At 35.7% G+C, this 20696-nt stretch overlaps 1 protein-coding gene across 12 annotated transcripts in view; it reads right to left on the bottom strand.

Annotated features, from left to right (window-relative positions):
- CEP135 (centrosomal protein 135) overlaps positions 1-20696 on the bottom strand; it is a 37002-nt gene that overhangs the window by 13942 nt on the left and 2364 nt on the right. For 7 of the 12 annotated variants that reach the window (XR_005103567.1, XM_037382667.1, XM_037382675.1 and 4 more), the window contains exons 2-17: positions 17413-17608; positions 16035-16225; positions 15375-15542; positions 14130-14271; positions 12365-12449; positions 11265-11393; positions 9428-9643; positions 8794-8859; positions 7666-7816; positions 6465-6658; positions 5846-5989; positions 5186-5329; positions 3127-3204; positions 2820-2971; positions 679-794; positions 454-608 (exon numbers count right to left, since the gene is read on the bottom strand). Coding sequence is in view for 11 of the 12 variants with exons in the window: in XM_037382667.1 (XP_037238564.1) it covers positions 454-608; positions 679-794; positions 2820-2971; positions 3127-3204; positions 5186-5329; positions 5846-5989; positions 6465-6658; positions 7666-7816; positions 8794-8859; positions 9428-9643; positions 11265-11393; positions 12365-12449; positions 14130-14271; positions 15375-15542; positions 16035-16225; positions 17413-17525 (2244 nt within the window). In the remaining variant the exon portion in view is untranslated. The remainder of the gene's footprint in view (positions 1-453; positions 609-678; positions 795-2819; positions 2972-3126; positions 3205-5185; positions 5330-5845; positions 5990-6464; positions 6659-7665; positions 7817-8793; positions 8860-9427; positions 9644-11264; positions 11394-12364; positions 12450-14129; positions 14272-15374; positions 15543-16034; positions 16226-17412; positions 17609-20696) is intronic. The other 5 variants (XM_037382656.1, XM_037382682.1, XM_037382706.1 and 2 more) reach the window with 5 other exon arrangements.

Raw genomic sequence — 20696 nt, forward strand, 5'->3', positions numbered from 1 at the left:
GCAGCATAACAGGATACTTTGTTAAATAACTTTACATTTAAACCTTTATTTTAACCCTTCACCAATAAGTAATTGCATCTTTATACATTCAAATCTCCAAGCATCTTTTCTTTTCTGAGAAAGGATCATCTTGTCATCAAAAAAGCTGGAAGTCAGGTCTAGATTTTGTCACCTCAGTCTAGAACCTTACAACTCAATAAACACCTCCAAGTGCAAACACAAAAAATCCTTCTTCATTTTCTTGGAAGTGTTTAGGGAATACACTAACAATCATAATTAAATGCTAATGAGTTGGCAAACAAGCCTTTATATTGCCTAGGTCCAAATGTTAATGTTTGTGTGATGCCTAGAGCTCTGCACACACTTTGTCATCAAGGCAAAATGTCTTCCTAAAATGTAACTGTTTTAAAAATCCCCAGACGGACTATAAAGTGGTACTTTTACTGCACATACCTTGTTAGCTAAGTTGTCATCTAAGCATGCAATTCTTTCTGTTTTTTCATCTACAGTTTCTTGAAGACTGTCCTTTTCTTTGTCCAAAACAGTAATAGTACTTCTAAGCACATTGACTGCTTCATCCTGGGAAGTGCTCCTCTGGTTTAACCTATCTACAAATCAAAGAATAAGTACTTTCTATTTTATAAAGAGGAAATAAGCAGAAAAATCACTAGCGATTACCTATTTTCTCCTCTAGCTTTACAATTTCTTCTTGAGCTGACTGCAGTTCATCCTTTTTTATGGACAATCGGTGCTGTAAATCTTCAACAGACCTCTGGAGTTGGTCATTTAAGAGTCTGGAAAATCAGTTGAAAGAAGTTTGGGACCTATTCAGGGTCATCAACTTATGGTTCTTAAGCTGCTTGAAGTGCTGGAACAGTTCCAGTGTAACCTCATGATAGGGTTGTGTCATACCAACCAGCAGCATGAGGCTGTGTCATACTAACCAGTCCTGTCCCTCCCTCTCTGGGAGAGAGAGGGCTATTAAGGATCGCTGAGGCCAACACCACTTGGTTGCTCCGGCCTCCTGGAGCAAGTACACCTCAACACCATTCCAAAGCGGAGCAACTGAACCTCAGTGGAACCACTGTGATCATCTGAAACATTCTCTTCCTCTGATTTCGGTTATTCCTCATCATGTAGCTCTTGCTACTTACATCTTTTGACTCTGCATTATAAAGGTTTTGATATGCAGCTCATAGCAGTGAGTATCAGCCACACCACATTTTAAGCAGCAATCAAATTGACAGCTACAGTTCTGATCCTACTTTTAAGACATACAGAGCCCGAAAGATATATGAAACCATCTACCTACATGGTTGTTTTGCTTGGCAAGAAATATCAATGACCTAGGGGAAAAAATTCAAAACAAAACTCCTATGTAATTAAATAGATTAGTTACAAAACAGGTCAGAAAATAAAAATGCCTCTGAAGTGGGATCGCACAAAAGCTAGAAAAGCTTTTCATTTTACAAACCCCCACCAATTTGGAATACAGCATTATCTGCAGATAAACATTGCTCTCACTCAATTTTAGACTGAAAATTTAGGGGAGGGGTGGTGGAAAGCAGCTATAACAAATTGCTACGATGCAAAAAGAAGAACCAAATGCTGACATGACTGTAGCCCTACTCCTTATCTCCTCATTTTTACAATATCAATGCTTTCTAAAATTATAAGGAAGCTAACAAAATCTTTCACTTTTATGAATGTTGTCACAATTTTATCAACAAATACACTAACTGATTTATTATCAGCCTTCTCCATGCCATTGGGAGCATTAGATGAACTCCAAGGCCTGTTTCTCAGCTTTGGTTCTTCATGGTTATCCACCCTGCTATTTTACTGTTACACAGTGCAGTACATTACTGTTTGGGGGCGGGGGGGAGGGTGGCCAGTGAGCCACAGACCCTGGTTTCCCTTGTAAAACATACAAAAGATCTCATCTACAGCATTACCTATCCTGTAGTGCTCTCTTGCATCAAAGGCACTCATTTCCACCTAAACCAAATACCAGATCTCCAAATTTCTGCCCAGATTTATTCAATACTCTGTTTCCACTTTCTCTAAGCCTTCTTGTTCCATCACATTTAGAACAACTTTAAAAGAGTGCAGCAATGATCCTGCAAGTCTAAATAGTCCTTAAAAATACATGGGTATACTTAATCCTCCAGTTCTAAGCAAGTTGGTCAAATCCCCACAGACTATGTCTATGGATCGTAAGATGTCACCTCTCAAAACTGTAGTATGTGTGTGCATATGTATTAGTGTATGAAAGAGTGACACAAGGAAACCAGCTCAGGTAAAACGCCATTACAGAATGACTCCATGAACCACTCAGCTGTGGAATATCAATGCCTAATGCTTGGCATAAAATTTTCAGTATCACTGACAACTCTGTAAAATTGGCAGAGTTTGCTCCTACTGCTGCAGTTTGCAAAGGCATCTGTCTTCCTTTTAACAACAAGCCGTTGGAAATCCTTTTAGAAATCTTCTGTTCTGTTACATTCATGAGCAGAAAACATGTTTGTTAGAGGAAACAATTCTAGAAGGAGGAGAAAATTTTCATTCACAATTAGCCATAAAAATTACCAGTATATGTGGTCATCAAATAAGTCCAAGAGGAGCTTGCCCTGAAAAGCCAACCACAGCACTTTCCTTACTCCTATTTACTTTTCGTTAAGACAAAAACGGCACCAAGTGGTTTTTAAAATACTTCATGGTCTTTCCCAGGAACTCAACTCTGCTATACATACAGTTATAGAACAAACAGAATTATGTTAGCATCTGTGAAAGGCCACCACATTTTGTATTAGACTTACTGAAGTGAGCAAATCTCAGCCTTAAATTGAGAGGAATCATCAGATGTTTGGGCAAGTTTACCGGACTTCAATTTTAATTCATTTTCCAAAGAGTTTATTCTTTCTTTCAGGATAGAAACTGTAGTCTTTAGTTCACACCTTTCCATCTCAAACTGCAATTTAAAAAAAATAACCACATATGTTATTGTTGTAGAAAGCTATCACAACTTTGGCAAATTTAAGCTGAAAATAGTTAACAAAATTAATTGCTTGGAAAGTGTATCCTATTTTAGAAGTAGTAAAAGCTTATTCCTAAAAATGAACTTACTCCTTGAATATTATTCTCCAGTTCTAAAATATCATGCTGCATCTTTGATTTTTCAAGGTTAGCTGCTTCTTGCTGAATCTGAGACAGAAATATAGAATTACATGTGATAAGATACATGTTTGACAAACATTTTTAGATTTAACCATAGAAATTTAAGCTTAATATTTAAGAAAACATTGCTCTACATTCTTAGTTGGATGACCAAATGCCAAGTTCTTTCCATAAAACCACAAAGCATTAGCTGAATACACATCACTGAGTTTGGCTTTGGTTGTTTGAGGGGGTTTTGTTTGTTTTAAAGAAAAAGCGTATTTATATCACAAATTAATATTTGTGAGTTACTGTAGAAAAGCTACTGAGCTACAGGTCAATATGAAAGTTGCTAGCATATATACCTTAGTGTTCTAAACTGTTTGAAAATAATTTATGAGATTATCATTAATATGAAATATAAAACAGACTGCAAAGATAACTGGTCTTTCCCCAAGTCTACGAAGAAACTTTTGTTAAATGATTTTTCTCTGACTTCTATGCATACATGCAGTGAAACTATTAAACCAACTCTCAAAACTTCCTAGAAATGCCCGAGGTAAGTGTTTTTGTACAGGTATTTCAAAGTGGCACATACACAAAATGTTGGTAGTCACCTACGAGAAGAAAGGATGGAGCTGGAAACATTTCTTCCACTGCATGCACATGCTTTAAGCAAAGAGGTCAGAGTTACCACCACTGCATTCAGATACACTGCAGTTCTCTTACTGCGGCAGTAAATCAAACTATGGAAACGTTTATCATACAATCACCTTGACTTATGTTGTCTTTGGATCAGTCCATTAATAAGATTTTAAATGTCTGAATTTTCAAGACATTTTAAAAACCTGTATGTATTATATTAATGAGCCAATAAAGAAGTCAAGGAAACCCCCCTGAAATCATATGCTCTTGATTACACCAAATAAGACATTAATGCACATTAATACCAGACATCAAAATGTCAGAGTAACAGGAAAATTATTGCATTAACAAATACTGTTTTAAAGGGTAAAAATAATGAAGCTTAGATTGCTATGAATTTATGTTTGATGGTTCAGTTATGACATTTAAAAAATACTCTGCTACAAAAATGCAACAGTAAGTAAAGATTAGTGAATATGAAAAAGTCCATAAAGTCCCCAGTTTGCAGGATGAGAACCGTATGTAACTGTGTTCTCCCCCCTATTTTTATTTTTTTTTTCGCTCAAGCAATAGCCACTCATGGCGGTCACGATGGCTGCATCCAGCTTAAGCTGGACTCTGGGGAGACAGATAACATAATAGCTAAGGGCTATAAATCTTGCTCAACAGCTGAGGCTAGTTGAATGCGCACCAAACAAAATGCAGTTGGTATCCAAATATGATCTTACTCCATAACTAGGGAACAGCCCAGGGCCCACTGAGGTCTCCTGCATGGCAACAGGCTGCATGCCAGGATCTCACCTTGAGTAAGGATGCCTCTCAAGGTTACTCCTTGAGGCTGAGAGAATCCTTATCACATCAGATACTCAGTAAGAGAATTGGGAATAAGAGCGCTGAAACGTTGATATCCAAGTGATATAAAGGATTGATTGCAGGTATATAATCCTTTAGTCATAAACTGTTGACAGAGTCTGGTTCCAGCCATGTCTAAACTCCTCTCCGAGAAGTTTAGAATGCAAGGGGGTCCTTTTTGAACCCCACAACTCAAGAGGCACAGGGACACACAAGCATCTTTGAAGTACTGCATACAGACAAAAATATTCTGTGGTTGGGGTTTCATAGTTAGGTTCTTCACACAAGGTGATGCCACGGTTGCCCTCAGACACTTGAAGCAGGTTCCTACCCCGCCATCACCACCTAGGAACTCAGTTTACAAGGATAATTTTGACAATTCATCAAGTTCTTTCAAATGAGTTTGAAGCTGGTTAAGTTCAAAAGTTACTGAAAAGGAGAACTGACAGACAGCTAGACACAAACATGGCATTACTGTGTAAGCTTTCCATATAGCCACCTCACTACAAGCAACAAAGCTACAAAAGCTCACCTTTAGTTTTTCTCTGAGGCTTTCTTTTTCTGCCATTAGTCTTCTAAAGTCAGTCAGTGCAACATCTCTTTCTTCTTCCACATGACGTTGAGAAACTAAATTATGTTTTGCTTCTTTTCTCATCCTGTTCAATTCATCCTGAGACTTTAAAAGATTATTTGTCAGCATACATGGATTGCAATTAATATAGTATATACACTAACAAAAACCCCACATTTCAATGCTGTTATTACAATAGAAGTGCTATTATAGCCTTATTTTTCCCTAGATAACTAAAATATATTCCCTAAATCATGCAGTGGCATGACAACTTATGCTGCCAACATACTCATCATCCTTTTACTGTTCCAAGTATAGCCTGTATCCTTACCCAACTTTCTCATGCATTCTGTAGATCATTTCCCCAATCTTTCTCATTTCCAAATGCCAGTACAGTAAGTTATAATGGCTTTGAAGTTCATACACTAACTTAATACTACAATTTAATTTTATTAAACAAGTAATAAAAAAATAGATATTTTATTATTATTGGTTGTATTCTAGTAGGTCTATACTCCTTAAGTTCTATTAGAAAGAGAAGTTTTCACACTGTAAATAAGCCACAGTATAACAAGTGTTAATCGGTTTTTTCAATGCCAATTATAACCAATCTCTTCTTACCTGCTCATAAAGAACATTTAACCTATCTCTTTCTGCAGTCAATAATTTAACATTGGATTGAATTTCTATCATGTGTTTTTCAAATCTGTCTAACATGGAACGCAGCTCGTCTCTTTCTCTGATGATCAATTTAAGATCTTCACTCTGCAAAGTGATCAATAAAATTTATGTTAAAATATGCTAATTAAAATAGTTGGATAATTAACATCAAAAAAGAACAAACTCACACTATCAGTAATACATGAAAAATACATACATAATAAACTTCAATTGCAAGAAAAAGCCTGACATTGGTGGTATAATTGAAACAATAAGAACTAACCATTAAGGAGAAAAAGCAAAACAGCCAACAATAAGATTTCAACTTTTTTCTGTTCATCATCTAGTTTTATTTATTTCAAACAAACTGATCTATAATTAATCAATATGTTCCTGTAAAATGCGAATAGGAAAATAAAACACAAGGTCACAGTTAATTTTTTTATTTCAAGAATGTAATTTAAAACACTAGTACAATAACTTACTGCTTCAGAATTTGAAAATACATTTGATAGCTCCTTCAATGGTGCTACAGTATTTCCATTATTTTTTCAGCTTGTCTTGACAGCAGGAACTTTACCTTCTCTGGAATCCTACGGCTTGGGCTAGGCCTTCGTTTTATCATTTCCTGAAGATATTCTAATTCTCGCTTATAATAATCTCTGTCGTCTTCTAAAGTCTTTACAAATGCATCTAGACGAGATGGAGATTTGTCTCCTAGGGCTATACCATATTCTAATCTCATTCTTTCTATTTCTAGGACAAGTTCTCGTTCTGCAGAAAATAAAAATAAAAACAACTGTATAGGAACCTCATGAATTTCCACAAAGACATGTGCATTTGGGAGGGACTGACTCCCAGTAACCATCTGGGCAGCCAATCTGCTGAAAAGGATGTAGGAGTCCTGGACGACAGTAGGCAAAACGAGCGAGTAGCATGCTTTGGAACCAATAGAGGACTAACAGCATATTGGCTACATCAATGGAAACACAGTCCAAGGGATGCAATTATTCCCCTTTTCTTAGCACTTATTAGGTCATATTTACAATACTGTGTTCAGTTCCTGCCCTGCCCCCCCCCCCCCCCCAGTACAAGAAAGATGTTGATAAACTTGAGTGAGTCCAGGGGAGGCCCTTCAAGCTGGTCAGGGACCAGAATAGTTGCCCTGTGGGGAAATGGTTGAGGGAACTGGGCTTGTTCAGCCTGGAGAAGAGCTGGGGACCCAAAAGCAGACTGACAATACCAAGAAGGGGTTAGATAACACGGAGTCCGTTTCATCACAGAGGTGCACAGTAGGTTAAAAAGGAACAGTAACTGCTACAGGCAATGACAAGCAATATAGGGAAAAAAAATTTTTACTCTGAGAATAAACGAACACTGGAATGGGTTGCTTAAGAGATGTTGTGGAATCTCCATCCCTGGAAGTTTTCAAGATCAACTGTATAAAGCTTTTAAGAAACACAGTCTGAATTCACTCAGAAAGACAGAGAATAAAAACAGTTTTGGACAAAATAAATAATTTGGTACGAAACTGCCACAGCATTAGTATTAGGATGCCCTGTGGGATCCCAGTAAAAAGTCAACTTTCAGTTCTAACATACAGAATGAAAACATTTCTGTGACAAGTTTTCCCTTCAATTCTGACTGAAGACCTATGGTCTCCTTTTAATTCACATGTATCAAGTCTTTTAGTATTATTGACTGTATCTTAAATAGGTAAGGTTTTCTCTTTCAAAAATTATAGGAGGATAATTTACAGGAACCTACATTTGATGATTTACCTTTTATTTCTAAGTTCTCTGTTTTTTCTGTCAGTCTTTGTTTTTCTTGCCCAAGCTGGTTTAACAACAGTTCAAGATTCTCTTTATCATCTGCTTTTCTAAAGAGCTCCTCACTCAGTCTCTCGTTCTCCCTATGACATGAGCACAACTCCTGAAGTAACAAGTATTATTACAAAAATTAGAAGTGCCAATAGAGACATTTGGAAAAAAATATTTAACATTTTGTTAAAACTTTTAATACTTAACACTGTTTACTTCTGTTCAATCTGGACATTTTGTGCTTGAACATTTGTTAAAGGCCATCATTTTTATATTACTTTTTATTACACCGAAGTAAGCATTACTTTAGACATAGTTTGCGATCAGTAACAAAACAAGACCAACCCTTGTTTAAATGAAAACAACAACCAGAAGGATAGTGGGATACAAACATGGAAAAAAGTAATACTTAAAGCAAGAAATAATTTTTAATGGCATTTAGTTACACTGTTGGTGTGGGAGTACATCACAATACGGCATTTCAGTCAAGCCAGCGCTGCAGCTAATCAAATGCTATTTGGCATGTCTTTCCTATAATCAGATGTGCTGAAAATGAAATATTTTTGTATTTTCAAGTTCACTAGAAAAACTAAAACACTCAACTAATACACAACTTGCTGTATGCTGGAAAGAGTTTGGTTTTCAAGGAATTGATAATCCTGATGTTCTTCATCTAGGCTACTATGTTTTGTTTCTGAGTGTGCCAATTAGTGCATAATTATTCACATGCTGATTAAGAGACAAAGTAGTTTCTAAATCAAGAAAATCCTCTAGGATGTCATAACTCATTTGACAATTTGGCAAAAAAGATTATGTCATGGAAATTACAACTTCAGATAGCAGAAATAAGGAAGTGTACAATAAGGATGTAGTCAACCACACTGTCTACTGAGGTTTCTTTCAGTTTATTTTTGCAAGAACACAACGTAGCTTCTCTAGCTCTTTCTTTTATTAATTGGTAATTACAGTAGAGTTTTGGGATACTATAGAAGTTCTATTGTTAAATTGTTAATTTTAATAATAAATGAAAGAATCACGTGGATGACAGTAAAAATGCTACAAACAAGATCTGAAAGTATTTTTACTTACTGATTTAAGCCTTATTATTGTTTCTTCAAGTTCCTGTGTTTCACCCTGTCTTCTTTCAATTTCTTTCTGTGAAACAAAATTAACCTGTATGTTAAAAGTTACATATTCAAAGTAACAATTCATTTGTTACAAAAAAATTAAGGAAACAGACTATCTTTGTAAGAAATAAAGTCTAATTAATTTCTTGTAATCTGCTGAATTTTAAGTAGTAAAGCTCCTATGAACTGAAAGCACGAAAATGCGGTAGTATACACACCCATGCTCTTTGAAGCACAATAATTACATAAATCACTGCATGACTCCTCATAGAAAAAAAAACAACCTTCAAACTCAGGCATCACTGTTGCAAACATCCATTTCCTATCATTAGTTTAGTATCTCAGAATTTTATTTCATAGCAAGCTAACAGAAGGAAGACAGATTACCTTTTAACTAAACTCATCTCACCTAATACAGTAAAGAGAAAAAATTGCTGTGATAAATCATTTTTAGTGAGAAATTCTGTATTAGATTAAGTACACTGGGAAAAATACCTTTTAAACCTTCCTTTACAAGCCAATAGGTCATTTGTTAGAATTAAAGCGTTTAAAGCCACCTAAAAGTTGAGCAGATCCTTCACACTGTTAGTGATTACCTTTGCTTCTCCTATTTCCTTATCTGCAGTTTTGAGCACAATTTCCTTGTGTCTTTCCAACTGCTGTGCCAAGTGGTCTATTTCATTCAGTTCTTGACACAGTTCTTCATTTTTATTGCTTAAATGCACTACCTCACTAGTCACATTTTGTTTAGTGTCCAAGAGGTCTTGAATGCGCTTTTCAAGTTCTTTGTTTGTTTGCTGAAGATATTCAACCTGAAAGATAGTTTTCACTAAAATATTAATATGTATTGTTAAACTAGGTAGCAAAAGTTCCTCTCAATCTTCTGAAATACAGTATCTTTGTATCTATGGTAAAAAAGGGACAACTTCTTAAAAATGGAAAGATTTTCTGGCTTTAGGACTTAATGCTTATCAACATGAAAAAATATGATTTTATAAAGATGCAAGGTGAAGACTACACTGTTCATTATCTAGTCTCCAAAACCTGAGGTTTATTCTGAAAACAAAGTACTGAAAAGCAGAGATCTGTATAGAAACCTTTCTTGGGCATCAGTATGGTAGACCCAGCGTACTCAAGAGTGTCCCTAAATTTCACAAAATACAAGGACACATTCTTTTCTCCACCTTTGTAGTATGTTTGCTAGGCTTAGTCTCACTGTTACTCCTTCATGGAAGTGAAGATTTACAAGTTAGATTCCCAAAACCTATCTCGCCCCCAACATATCTCAGCACCTTAAACACATCCTCAGAAATCCTGCTCTACATTGTTTTTTCTAGTACACCTTTCCCTCAAAGTAAAGAGAGGCAGGGAGCTTGGAGTATCTTGAAAGAATCAAGGTAACAGAGGTGTTCCACTTCTCTCCACACGACTTTCCCCAAAACTCCAGAAAGGAGTATTACTGTAGAGCCCTCTCATAGTCATGAAGACAGAGATATTCATCCATTTATTGTGATAGAATAAAAGTGGTAAACTGGTACTGAGCCTGAGCAAATAGTCTTGGTGGCCCAAACCCAGCTTTATGCAGTTCTGGGCTCACTGTCTACAATCAATCTGTGTTCAGCACAAATTCCTAGTTCAGGATCACTGAACACAGCTGTGCTGCTTCCAAGATATCGCTCATTCTGTATTTTTGCAAAATGAAATTTTGAACCTAACCTACTAGGTTCTATAACATGGCTCTCATGCCACTGTACCTCATGCACAATCATTACACAAAACATCTAACTCAGCTGGAAAAAACAGAGAATTGATGGTACAAATCCAGAGATTGATTTATCCATCTTCATAATTTTTTTACTTAATCTGTACTCAAGCCTGTCCTGTATTATTTTTTTAAAATCCTCATTCTGAGACCAATACTGAATGCATGCTAATATACGCAGTAAACACATACATCTTTATCCTGAGCTTATCCTTTCCTTGCAAGTCTATGCAGGAGTAAATGTGGGGACCATTTGAATTCAATGAGATAGATTCCCAACTATATGATGAGATTACCTTCAGGACTACTCCTTACCCTAAGTACATACATCATTGTTAGTTCCTAAAACAGAAATGGGGTATGTACCAAAAAAAAAGAGAAAGTATTCAAACTTGGTGAATACAGTGTAAGGTACAGAAATTTTCTGAATACTCTCAGATTAACATTACTGTGTGCAGATATGACTTCACAGAATTCTTTACCAAAACCACTCCAATAGTCTTAAAACAAGAAACAAAATTTCCTTACACAAGAAACACTGCCACCTAAAAAGCAAAGCAAGTTAAATTGATTGGGTTTATACCTAATAGCGATTTTTTTAAAGACTTAGAAGTTTTTTTAGATTGCTAGTATTTTTAGTTTTGACTAAACAACAGTAACAAATCCATTACCTGCAAATGCAAATCAGCAATAAGCTTCTCATTACTTTTAGTTCTCGATTCCAGAGAAAGAGCCTCATGAGAACGCCCACCATCCAATGCTAGCACTAGGCGCTCTATTTCTTTGTCTCTTAGCTCAACCTTTGAGGAGAAAAAAAAAAAGGTCTTTGGTATCTTCTACACCATTTAATAGAACTTTCGTTCAAATAAACATCTGTATAACATTCAGTAAAAGTATATGCACCTAATAATGCAATTTTTATCCTTAAAATCTATTTTTTTTAATTCAGGATTTTTCTGAAAAAAGTGATTTCTTTGAAAGAAAAATAAGTTAATCAAATAGAATTTGTGGGGAAAAAACCTGAAACGATTCCTTCTAGACTGTTTTATTGAAGAGAAACCAACAATTTTCATTTAAAGTTCATTTACTGAATGTTGCAAATTAGCTGTCTTTAGACTAGCATTTAAACTTAGGGAAAAAACTTTTAAATCAGCTAATTTAGTGACTATTTCAGTCACCAAAAAAGAGGGAGTACTAGAAGAGGGAAACCAAGATGTGAAGTGAAAAAAAAAAAAAAAAAAAAGAGGATGGTGCCCACTAATCCCCAGTGATACATATAATAACATATCAACAATTGATGCAATTCCCTCACTTAAAGACTATATATATCTTCTCAATCCACTCAAATTATTGTAAAATCTGTTGTTCATAAATTAATTTTCAAAAACTAAAAATTTTAAAAATATAACCAGATGAAACAGTGAAAAAACTTATCTTTATGTAGATCAAATTACTATTTTGGACTAGTTAATCCTTCTGCACTAAAAAACTATAGGCATACACAAATTCTACTTATGATCACAAAGTTTAGCTTATTTAAGGTAATTTTAATACACAAAATATATCAGCAAAAGCAGTGGGCAAGTATTTTATTGTGGCTGCTGTCTCTAAAAGCTGAGGAGAGGAATAGCTCAATGTAGACCAGTTTGAATATTGTATTTCAGAAGCCACACAATGCTTTCCCAACAAGGTTAAAACACAAATTATAATCGAGGCCACTGCAATGGCTATTGCAGCCAAATAATAATAATAAAAAAATCTGTAAACATACCTGTTTGCTATAATTTTTCATTTCACGTTCAGATAGCTCCAGTTTTTCCTGTAGCTCTGTTACTTCTGACTGAAGTTCATGAATTCTGAAATATAGCAATATACTCTTTATGTGGATTCATGGGGGAACCATATGTACACAAGTCAATATTAGTATTTTCTCTTTGCTCCTAACAAATATTTCACAAAAAAAAGTTTTGTTCATCCAAAGTATTAATGCATAAGTCAAGCTGTTTAAGCTATTGTAGTGGGTTGACCTTGGCTGGTTGCCAGACCCCCACTCAGGTGCTCTCTCAGTCCCCCTCCTCAACAGGATGTGGGAGAAAATAAGATGAAAAAGTTAATAGGTCAAGATAAAGACATGAAGATCATTTACCAATTACTGTCACAAGCAACACAGACTCAACTTGGGGAAGATTAATTTATTGTCAATGAAAAAGAGTATGATGGTGAGAAGCAAAGACAAACTAAAACCACTTTCCTCCCACCCTCCACTTTTTTCAAGTTCAACTTCACTGCTTATCTTGCGATTCTTATACCTCTTATACCTCCCCCCACACCAAGCAGTGCAGGGATGGGGAATGGGAGATGCAGTCAATTCAAAACACTTCGTAACACTTTGGCATTGCTACTCTTTCCCCCTCACACTGTTCCCCTGTCCCAGCATGGAGTTCCCTCCCATGGGATGCAGTCCTTCATGAACTGCTCCAGCATGGGTCATCTCCACGTGGTACAGTCCTTCAGAAACAGACTGCTCCAGCATGGGTCCCTCATGGGCCACAGCTCCTGCCAGGAAACCTGCTCCTGCATAGGCTTCTCTCCACAAGCTGCAGTTCCTACCAGGAGCCTGCTCTATGGGCTGCAGCTTCCTTCAGGGCATATCCACTTGCTCCAGCATGAGGTCCTCCATGGGCTGCAGCATGAATATCCGTTCTGATGTGCTCTCCAGAGGCTGCACAGACAACCTGCATCACCATAGTCTTCTCCACAGGCTTCAGGGGAATTTCTGCTCCAGTGCCTGAGACACCTCCTCTTCCCCCCGCTTTACTGACCTTGTGTCTGCAGGGTTGTTTCCCTCTTATTTTTCTTACTCCTCCCTCTCACTGCTGCTGCTGTGCAGTATTGTTTTCTACACTTGCTTAAATTTTCCCAGGGGAGCCAGCAGCTTGGCTGATGGGCTCAGCTGTGACCCACGCTGGGTCTGTTTTGAAGCCAGGTGGAACTGGCTGTGTCCAGCACAGGGCAGCCACTGGTCTCTTCCCAGAGAGGCCACCTTTACAGTCCCCCCACTGCCAACACCTTGCCATGTAAACTCTCTATATATTCTAAGTAAGAAAAAAGAATTTACTTGAACCTTGCATAACACAGGCTCCCAAGCAAAAAAACAGTATTACACAAATTAAGAATATTTTAGTCTTGAAAAATAAATAGGAAAAATTAGTTTACTCCTATGCAATTACACCTAGCTTTTTTCCAGAATATTCAATCTAAAATTAGGTGTAACAGTAAAACTAGTATAGAAATCTTAAAAGAGAAATCCTTTAAGGAAGTAGGCAGCTTATTAAATATCCATTGCAACTTTGTCACAGGCAGCACTGTCAATCACTAAACAAAAATGCTTTTTAAGAACTACAGTGCTCTTAAAACATCATGAAATATCATTTTGTTTGAGGCAAAACTGAAAGGCAGAAGGTGGGTGGGAGCTGGAAAAAACAATGCAAATATTTAACACCTATACTTCAAAATTTAAAAATTCTTTAGATTACCGATTATCAGCCACCTGAAGAAGGTCTGCGATGTAAGGGTCTGCTGGCTGAGGAACCGGATAGGCACTAACACCTGATGGGGGGACAAGCTGGTCTATCTGCATGCGTTGACGTCTGAAGGGAATGCTTCTTTTTCTGCCACCTAAAAGCCCAAACCCAAATGCCTGTTACTTCGAGTTAAAGCAAGGGAGTCTTCTGCTTTAATACAAAATGAAATTTCCCATTTATTCCAATGCTGCCACATTTCACCATTTTAACCTTATTCTAAGAAGTTGATAAAATTAGTACATTTTAGACAACACTGTTCTTACAGGTTAGTATTAGCCTGTCAAAGTTCAGTTTTAGAATAACAAAACATGCAAAGTTCAGTATAAGTAATTTTCCCCACCGTTTAAGACTCTAAACATTCTAGAGTTCAAACTTGTTGAATCTGTCAGTGATTTAACTTACTAAAAAAGCTAAATTAAAACACCACAAAAGACATTTTGTTTTCACATTTAAGAACTATTTTTGACTGAACTAACCTTCACATTATTTAGTAATATTTTTTTTCCTTCTATCCTATTGTCATTTCAGTGAATGACTATCATAAGTATATTGCAAAATAGGTTGTTTGATTGCATAGTAACATTATATAAAAAACAAAGCAAACCACAGTATTATTTCCAGATGGAACAATTACTCTTCATCACACAATTAAATAAGAACATGCAACATTTGATGACATAGTATAGAAAAATCCCCAAAGCCTGGTGACCATGGGGCAAGTATGCAGAAAAACAAAAATCTAACATTGCATCTTTGAAGCAACGGACATGAAATGCAGAAACATGTGGAAACTGAGAGGGATTTTAAGTTCACCTAACTACCTATTAATTTCCCTCAGATGCCAAAAATACCTAAGTAATTCAGTGACTTGGAAAGAAAATATTATTTCAAAATTTTCAAAATAATAGCTGTTGATTAGCAGTGCTTTCCGATCACATTTTAACTTGTTTTCTATTGAATCTAAGTTTGTATTCAAATTTGTCCCTAACACAAGTGATGCGCTTAATGAAACTTTCTTCCATACAAAGACTCAATTTAGAGCCAAAACTTTCAAAGGGTAATGTTATTCTACTGTATAGTTATTTTACTGTAGTACTTCTCTTCCGAGAAGAAAAAAAAAAAAAAAAAAGATTATGTTCTGAAGGGTCAAAAAAAGCCCACAGAAAACTTAAAATACCTGTGATTATTTACACTCACCAGGTGTTTCCACTACTGCTTGCAGATTCTTCTCCTGAAGCTGCTCAATTTTTTCAGTCCTGGCTTTATTCTCTTTTTCCAGCATTTTAATTTTATGTCCATATTGGTTATTTAGAAATTTCAAGTCAGCATTTTCACGTTCAACCCTCCTTAAGGAGGCTTTCAAATCTTCAAGGGAGAGAAAAGCAATATTATCTTTCTTATTCATTATTATTTTTCCTAGTAGCACCAAAATAAACATAAGGAGAATCCTACATTCTTTTTCCAGAACATGATATTTTCAAATACACATACATATATGTATGTGTATATATAAAAACACAGAAAAATACATATTTATATAAGTTGTACAAATAAAACGCCTTTGTAGAATAAAGGCACATTTAAGAGCAGTATTTAAATTTAAAAGTAGCATTTCAAGGTATGAAAGTATATGTTAAAAAGTTCTACCATTTTCATGTTTGATTATGGACCTCAGAAGCTTTTCAACTACAAAAGAACCACTGTGCACAAGTCTTAATTTATCAAAGGTACCAAAGTCAATGACCACTCAAGTTCACTTAATAAGTAAACATAAATGAATCTGCAGATCAAGGATTTGGCCTCAGGTTTATTGTGGCACAGAAATATTTTTTTAAAGTATCACAATCTTTACATTACCTTGAACATGACGATCAGATTGCTCTTTCAGTTTTAATAATTCTAAATGTAGTTCATTATTTTCCCTGGTAAGTTTAGCATTCTCTGTTTTATAAGGTTCCAAAATAGCATCATAATCGCTGCATTCTTTTTCATTTTTCCCAGCAGATAGCTTTGCACTGCGCAAGCTCTCAGTTGTATGAACTAGGTCACTAGAATAAAGGAGCATCAGACATGTCAAAAATGTTTGCAGTCTTTACATCACAGGTGCAAATATTTATTATGACCTGAGAAACAAACTCCCTTCCCTGAGACAATGTCAAGTGTAGAACAAATGGGTTCAGAGAGGCAAAGAGAACATTCACAACAGAAAAAACCAAAGACAGGAGTCATTCACTTGGAAAAAAGTAAATAGGAAAGGGCAGGACAAATATAAAAAATTAAGGTATTTAGAAAGCATCAGGAGTTTACATCTGATAATTCAATAAACTCTCTTTTCTACATAAAGTGAGATATTCAAAATTGGCAAAATTATTCTTTCCTCCAAGCACTACATAAATTGTAGCACTACTTGCCACAGAAGAAGCTTGAAATAAAGATTTTTAAAAGCCCAGAGGTTGCTAGTATTTATATGGAGATCAGAAGCTCCATAAGAGAGACTAGTGGTAAGCAGCTATAAATATTTCTGTGAAAATAGTATCAGAGATTGAGAGATTAAGCCTATCTGTTAGGCACCAAAATGAGACTTAATGTTGAGGGAAGATTACTCCACATCTGCCTACCTATCATTCTTCCATCTGTATGAGATGCTAGAGAGCAACAGAACCAAAATACCTACATTTAGATATTTAGCCAAATATAACTGGATTACTATGGAAATTACTATGTTCGTAACCACATCAAAGCCATGAAATGGCAGATATCTTAAGAAAGTCACCAGAAAAATCTGTTTTTCTTCTATTATGTGTCCTGAAAAAACTGCAGAAAGAGCAAATGTAAACCTCTCCAAATGAGATCCCAAAAAATCAGAGCTGTGAATGTTTTAAGTCACAGCACAGACAACAGGGATTATTTTTTATATGATCAGTTATAAGAGTGCGTCCTTTAAGCACATATCAATTGCAACTATTCTTGGCTCTCTTATGGGTTAGAAAAGTTCAATTTTCCTAGACTACAGATCTTTAGAAGCAATTCTGCTGAATTAAATGAAATCTTAAGATGTTTTCATCATTTAAGCAAACCCATTTGACTTCATCATAGACAGGAACTGAACATTAGTTCTGAAATAACAACGCTTGAAAATAAATCTTCAGACTAAGCATTCTCACTTATATGCCAAAAATGAAACAATATCTACTACATGATTACTATGGTTTTTAATGAATCTCCTTTTGAATACCTAAAAAGCTTTTCCACCAAAGGTAAACTCTCCACTCCCAACGGCTGCCGATAGCCCAGTTGATCTAGACGTTTCCTGAGATTAACGAACCTTCGCTCTGCAGTTGTAGTCATTGTAAACACACCTCCAAAGTGGCTTTTGTCACAGTCAAGGAAAAAAGGACACCTGCAAAGGCTTGTCTGTTACAGTGTTTGTCCTTTAAAGAAGGAATAATACAGAAAAAAAGTAATGGAAAATCCATTTTTTGTGTAGAAAACACAGTGCATAAACTTGTCCTTAAAATTTAAGTAAACCAAAAGAAAATCATAGAGCAACTAAAAATTTACATATTTCTTTAAAATAAATATTTGCTTTGGCAATTAGTTTTCTCTTTCCTAACATCTTAGAATAAAACATACATTTTTCATCCCAGCATGTAGGAAGCGAACTCTAAAAAGATCTTTCTGTGGGAAGACCAAGTAGAGTATGATTCTAAGAAGCAGAGTATGATTTTTTGAATCCTGGTTATTTTAATTTTTTTCATTCAATTTTTTAATTATTTAAATTCAATTGAATTTATTCACATTAAAAATCAAAATTTATTTTGAATCATCACGGTTATTTTCCACAATGCAAACTGACAGATCATTCTCAAAAACTCCATATACTTTTTTCTTTCAGATATAAATGTTACTTTCAAAATTCACAAGGCAGTACTTAACTTCAACCAACCACCTGTAAAATTGCATAAAATGTGTAAAATTTTAAGGACAGATTAACTTTGAACACCTTTTTTCTATGAGTGAAAACAGGAAAGAAAAAAACCAAACATCAGTGTACTATAGTCCTACCTGCATAATTTTCTGGAAAGTACAGTTCAAGGACCTGAATTTTAGGTTTTTTTCTTCTTTTGACTGATTAGTTACCTTTTTCTAACTAACCTGATATAAAAGGGATCAACACCACTGTATCTGAAATCAGTTGAGAACTTTGGTTTTGCCATGTACCTTTGAGGGAGGTACAATTTTTATGTTGTTATGTCCTTCTGGATTTAGAAATAGAACAAGAAAAGAAATGGAATGCTAAAGTTGATGCTCCTCAACTATTGAAGAGATGCTTTCACATATTAAGAAATATTTTTGAAAAACACTTATTTCTGTAAAACATTTTCCCTCACATTTCTTCAGAAGTTTCAGTATTAACCTACTGGCTAAAAAGACCTCAGCAGCCAAACTACCAATCTGAAGAAGCACTGTTTGCATCTCATATAAAGTGGACAGAATATAGATGTTATTTACACCGTGCTGTTTCACAATCCCCTGATCTTAAAAAGATATTAAAGAAACACATCCAGGTATTTGAAAGTAAAATTATTTATTAATAATAAAACTAGTAAACATGCAAGTTTCTCTCATGTCTGAAGCTGGAAAGATTTAATCTTATCATACCAAAACACTACAGGTAAGTCTAGCAATGGGACTGTGGTTGCCAGGTACTGCTCCACAGATGAGAGAAAAATCACCGGTCTTCTGAGCACAGCATCTGTTCCAAGCACTGCCAAAATATTTGTTTGGAGAGATTCAGAATATCACAATATTAAATAAGCAACAGCATGGAGAACAATCCTTTACATATTGCACTGGGACGGTTAACGGCGGAGGAGGTGCCTTCCTTCCACTGAATGCTACCTGTCAATGTACCAAGTGGAGGTCAATGTACTAATGTGTACTAAATGCTCTTCATTCTCCTTTGGCAGCCAAAGATTAAAGCTAGAAGTGACGAGACCTTGGTATTTCTGCATTAATGTTGAGGATTTGGTGTTGAATTCAGGAAAATAGTCACTGTGTTACTATGTTTAAATTTAGTCCCAGGAATACACCTTATATTGTCACAGAAGTACGCTGGTAACTCCTGAGCCCATCTCCTCCTTAAGAACAACCATATCAGTTAAAAAGATTGAATTAATTTTAAATCATTCATCAGGCTTGTTTTTTGGAAAGAGAAAGGATTTTTCCACAAATCACATTGAGAAAATTTAACAAAAGAAACATCAAGAACAAAACTGTGTCTCAGCTCGTTAAGGAGTAAGTTTTTCTACAGTAACTGTGGAGAAAATAAATGGACAGACGTTAGCACTCCAGCAACTGTGGCTAGGAAGTATACAGGATCTTGCTAAATCACTGCAATGGATGTTTAAATGAGGTGTAGTTACCAAAACTTACTCCAATATTGAGAGATACCAACAGCTTTCTGGTTGAAGACTGGGTATTTTTAGTTCAAGACATTATTGCCACCAGAACCAAATAAGAAAAACTAATATACTCCCTAGAGCCACATCCGAGTCAAAATTAGCCCAGGAAGCTAGTAGCTGGAGTATAGGTATACATAATATCCAGAAATGAAAGTAAGAATAATAATTAGGGAACATTATTTCAGACAGCTTAACACAGATATTTTAGTCTTCAAAGACTTGTACAGTCTTTGTTGGAAAGAAATTGTATGTCAGTAATTCCAGGCATCTGTCATGACAGACAGCCATAGCATGAATTTGATATCCTAAAGTCTATCAGTAGTCCCATCATGACATCAGAAAGTATCTAGTATCCTCTCCATCAGGAAAATTTGGGGTTCTGGAGACAAAAAATGAATATATGAACTGCTGTACCGATTCAGTTGAATCCAAGATCAGTCTGACCCAATACCCCAGATCTCTGACAGTTGCCACAGCAAGAGCGTAAAAAGATAAAAAACCACGAGCCAAACCTTACTCCTACATACCTTCTCTTTCTATAACCCTACAGCGCAGGGACTCGATGGGCCTAATGTTGAACTTAAATCATTATAATACTACCTGACATACCTTTCTTAGACATGTCTAATTATTTTCTTCAGTCTTTTCACTCTTACATTGAAAAACCCTGTGGCAATGAATTCCTGGGTTTAACTGAATCTCTAGAAAAGTATAACAGAAATTCATGGGTGCCCCACCTCCCCCCTTTTTTCTTTTTTTTGGTAAGACATGGTAAATAATCATTCCTTATTCATGCTTTCATTCAGTCATGAGGGCAAATCTATTTTCCAAAATTTTCTATTAACTTGTACAGCGTGTCCCTTTTCCATGCTTTTTCCTGAGACTGAGATTGCTCCAAGCAGCCATAGATTCTTTGTTGTAGTCTACAGTATTCGTAATGATTCCTAACTTATAATTTGCATTCCTGATTGCTCCAAAGCATCAATTAGATGCATTCGTAGTGACACTAATGTCTCTTTTTCTGAGCAAAACCTGCTACTTCAGAGCCCATGAC

The sequence above is a fragment of the Falco rusticolus genome, chromosome 1, assembly GCF_015220075.1.
Source record: "Falco rusticolus isolate bFalRus1 chromosome 1, bFalRus1.pri, whole genome shotgun sequence".
Taxonomy (NCBI): Eukaryota; Metazoa; Chordata; class Aves; order Falconiformes; family Falconidae; genus Falco; species Falco rusticolus.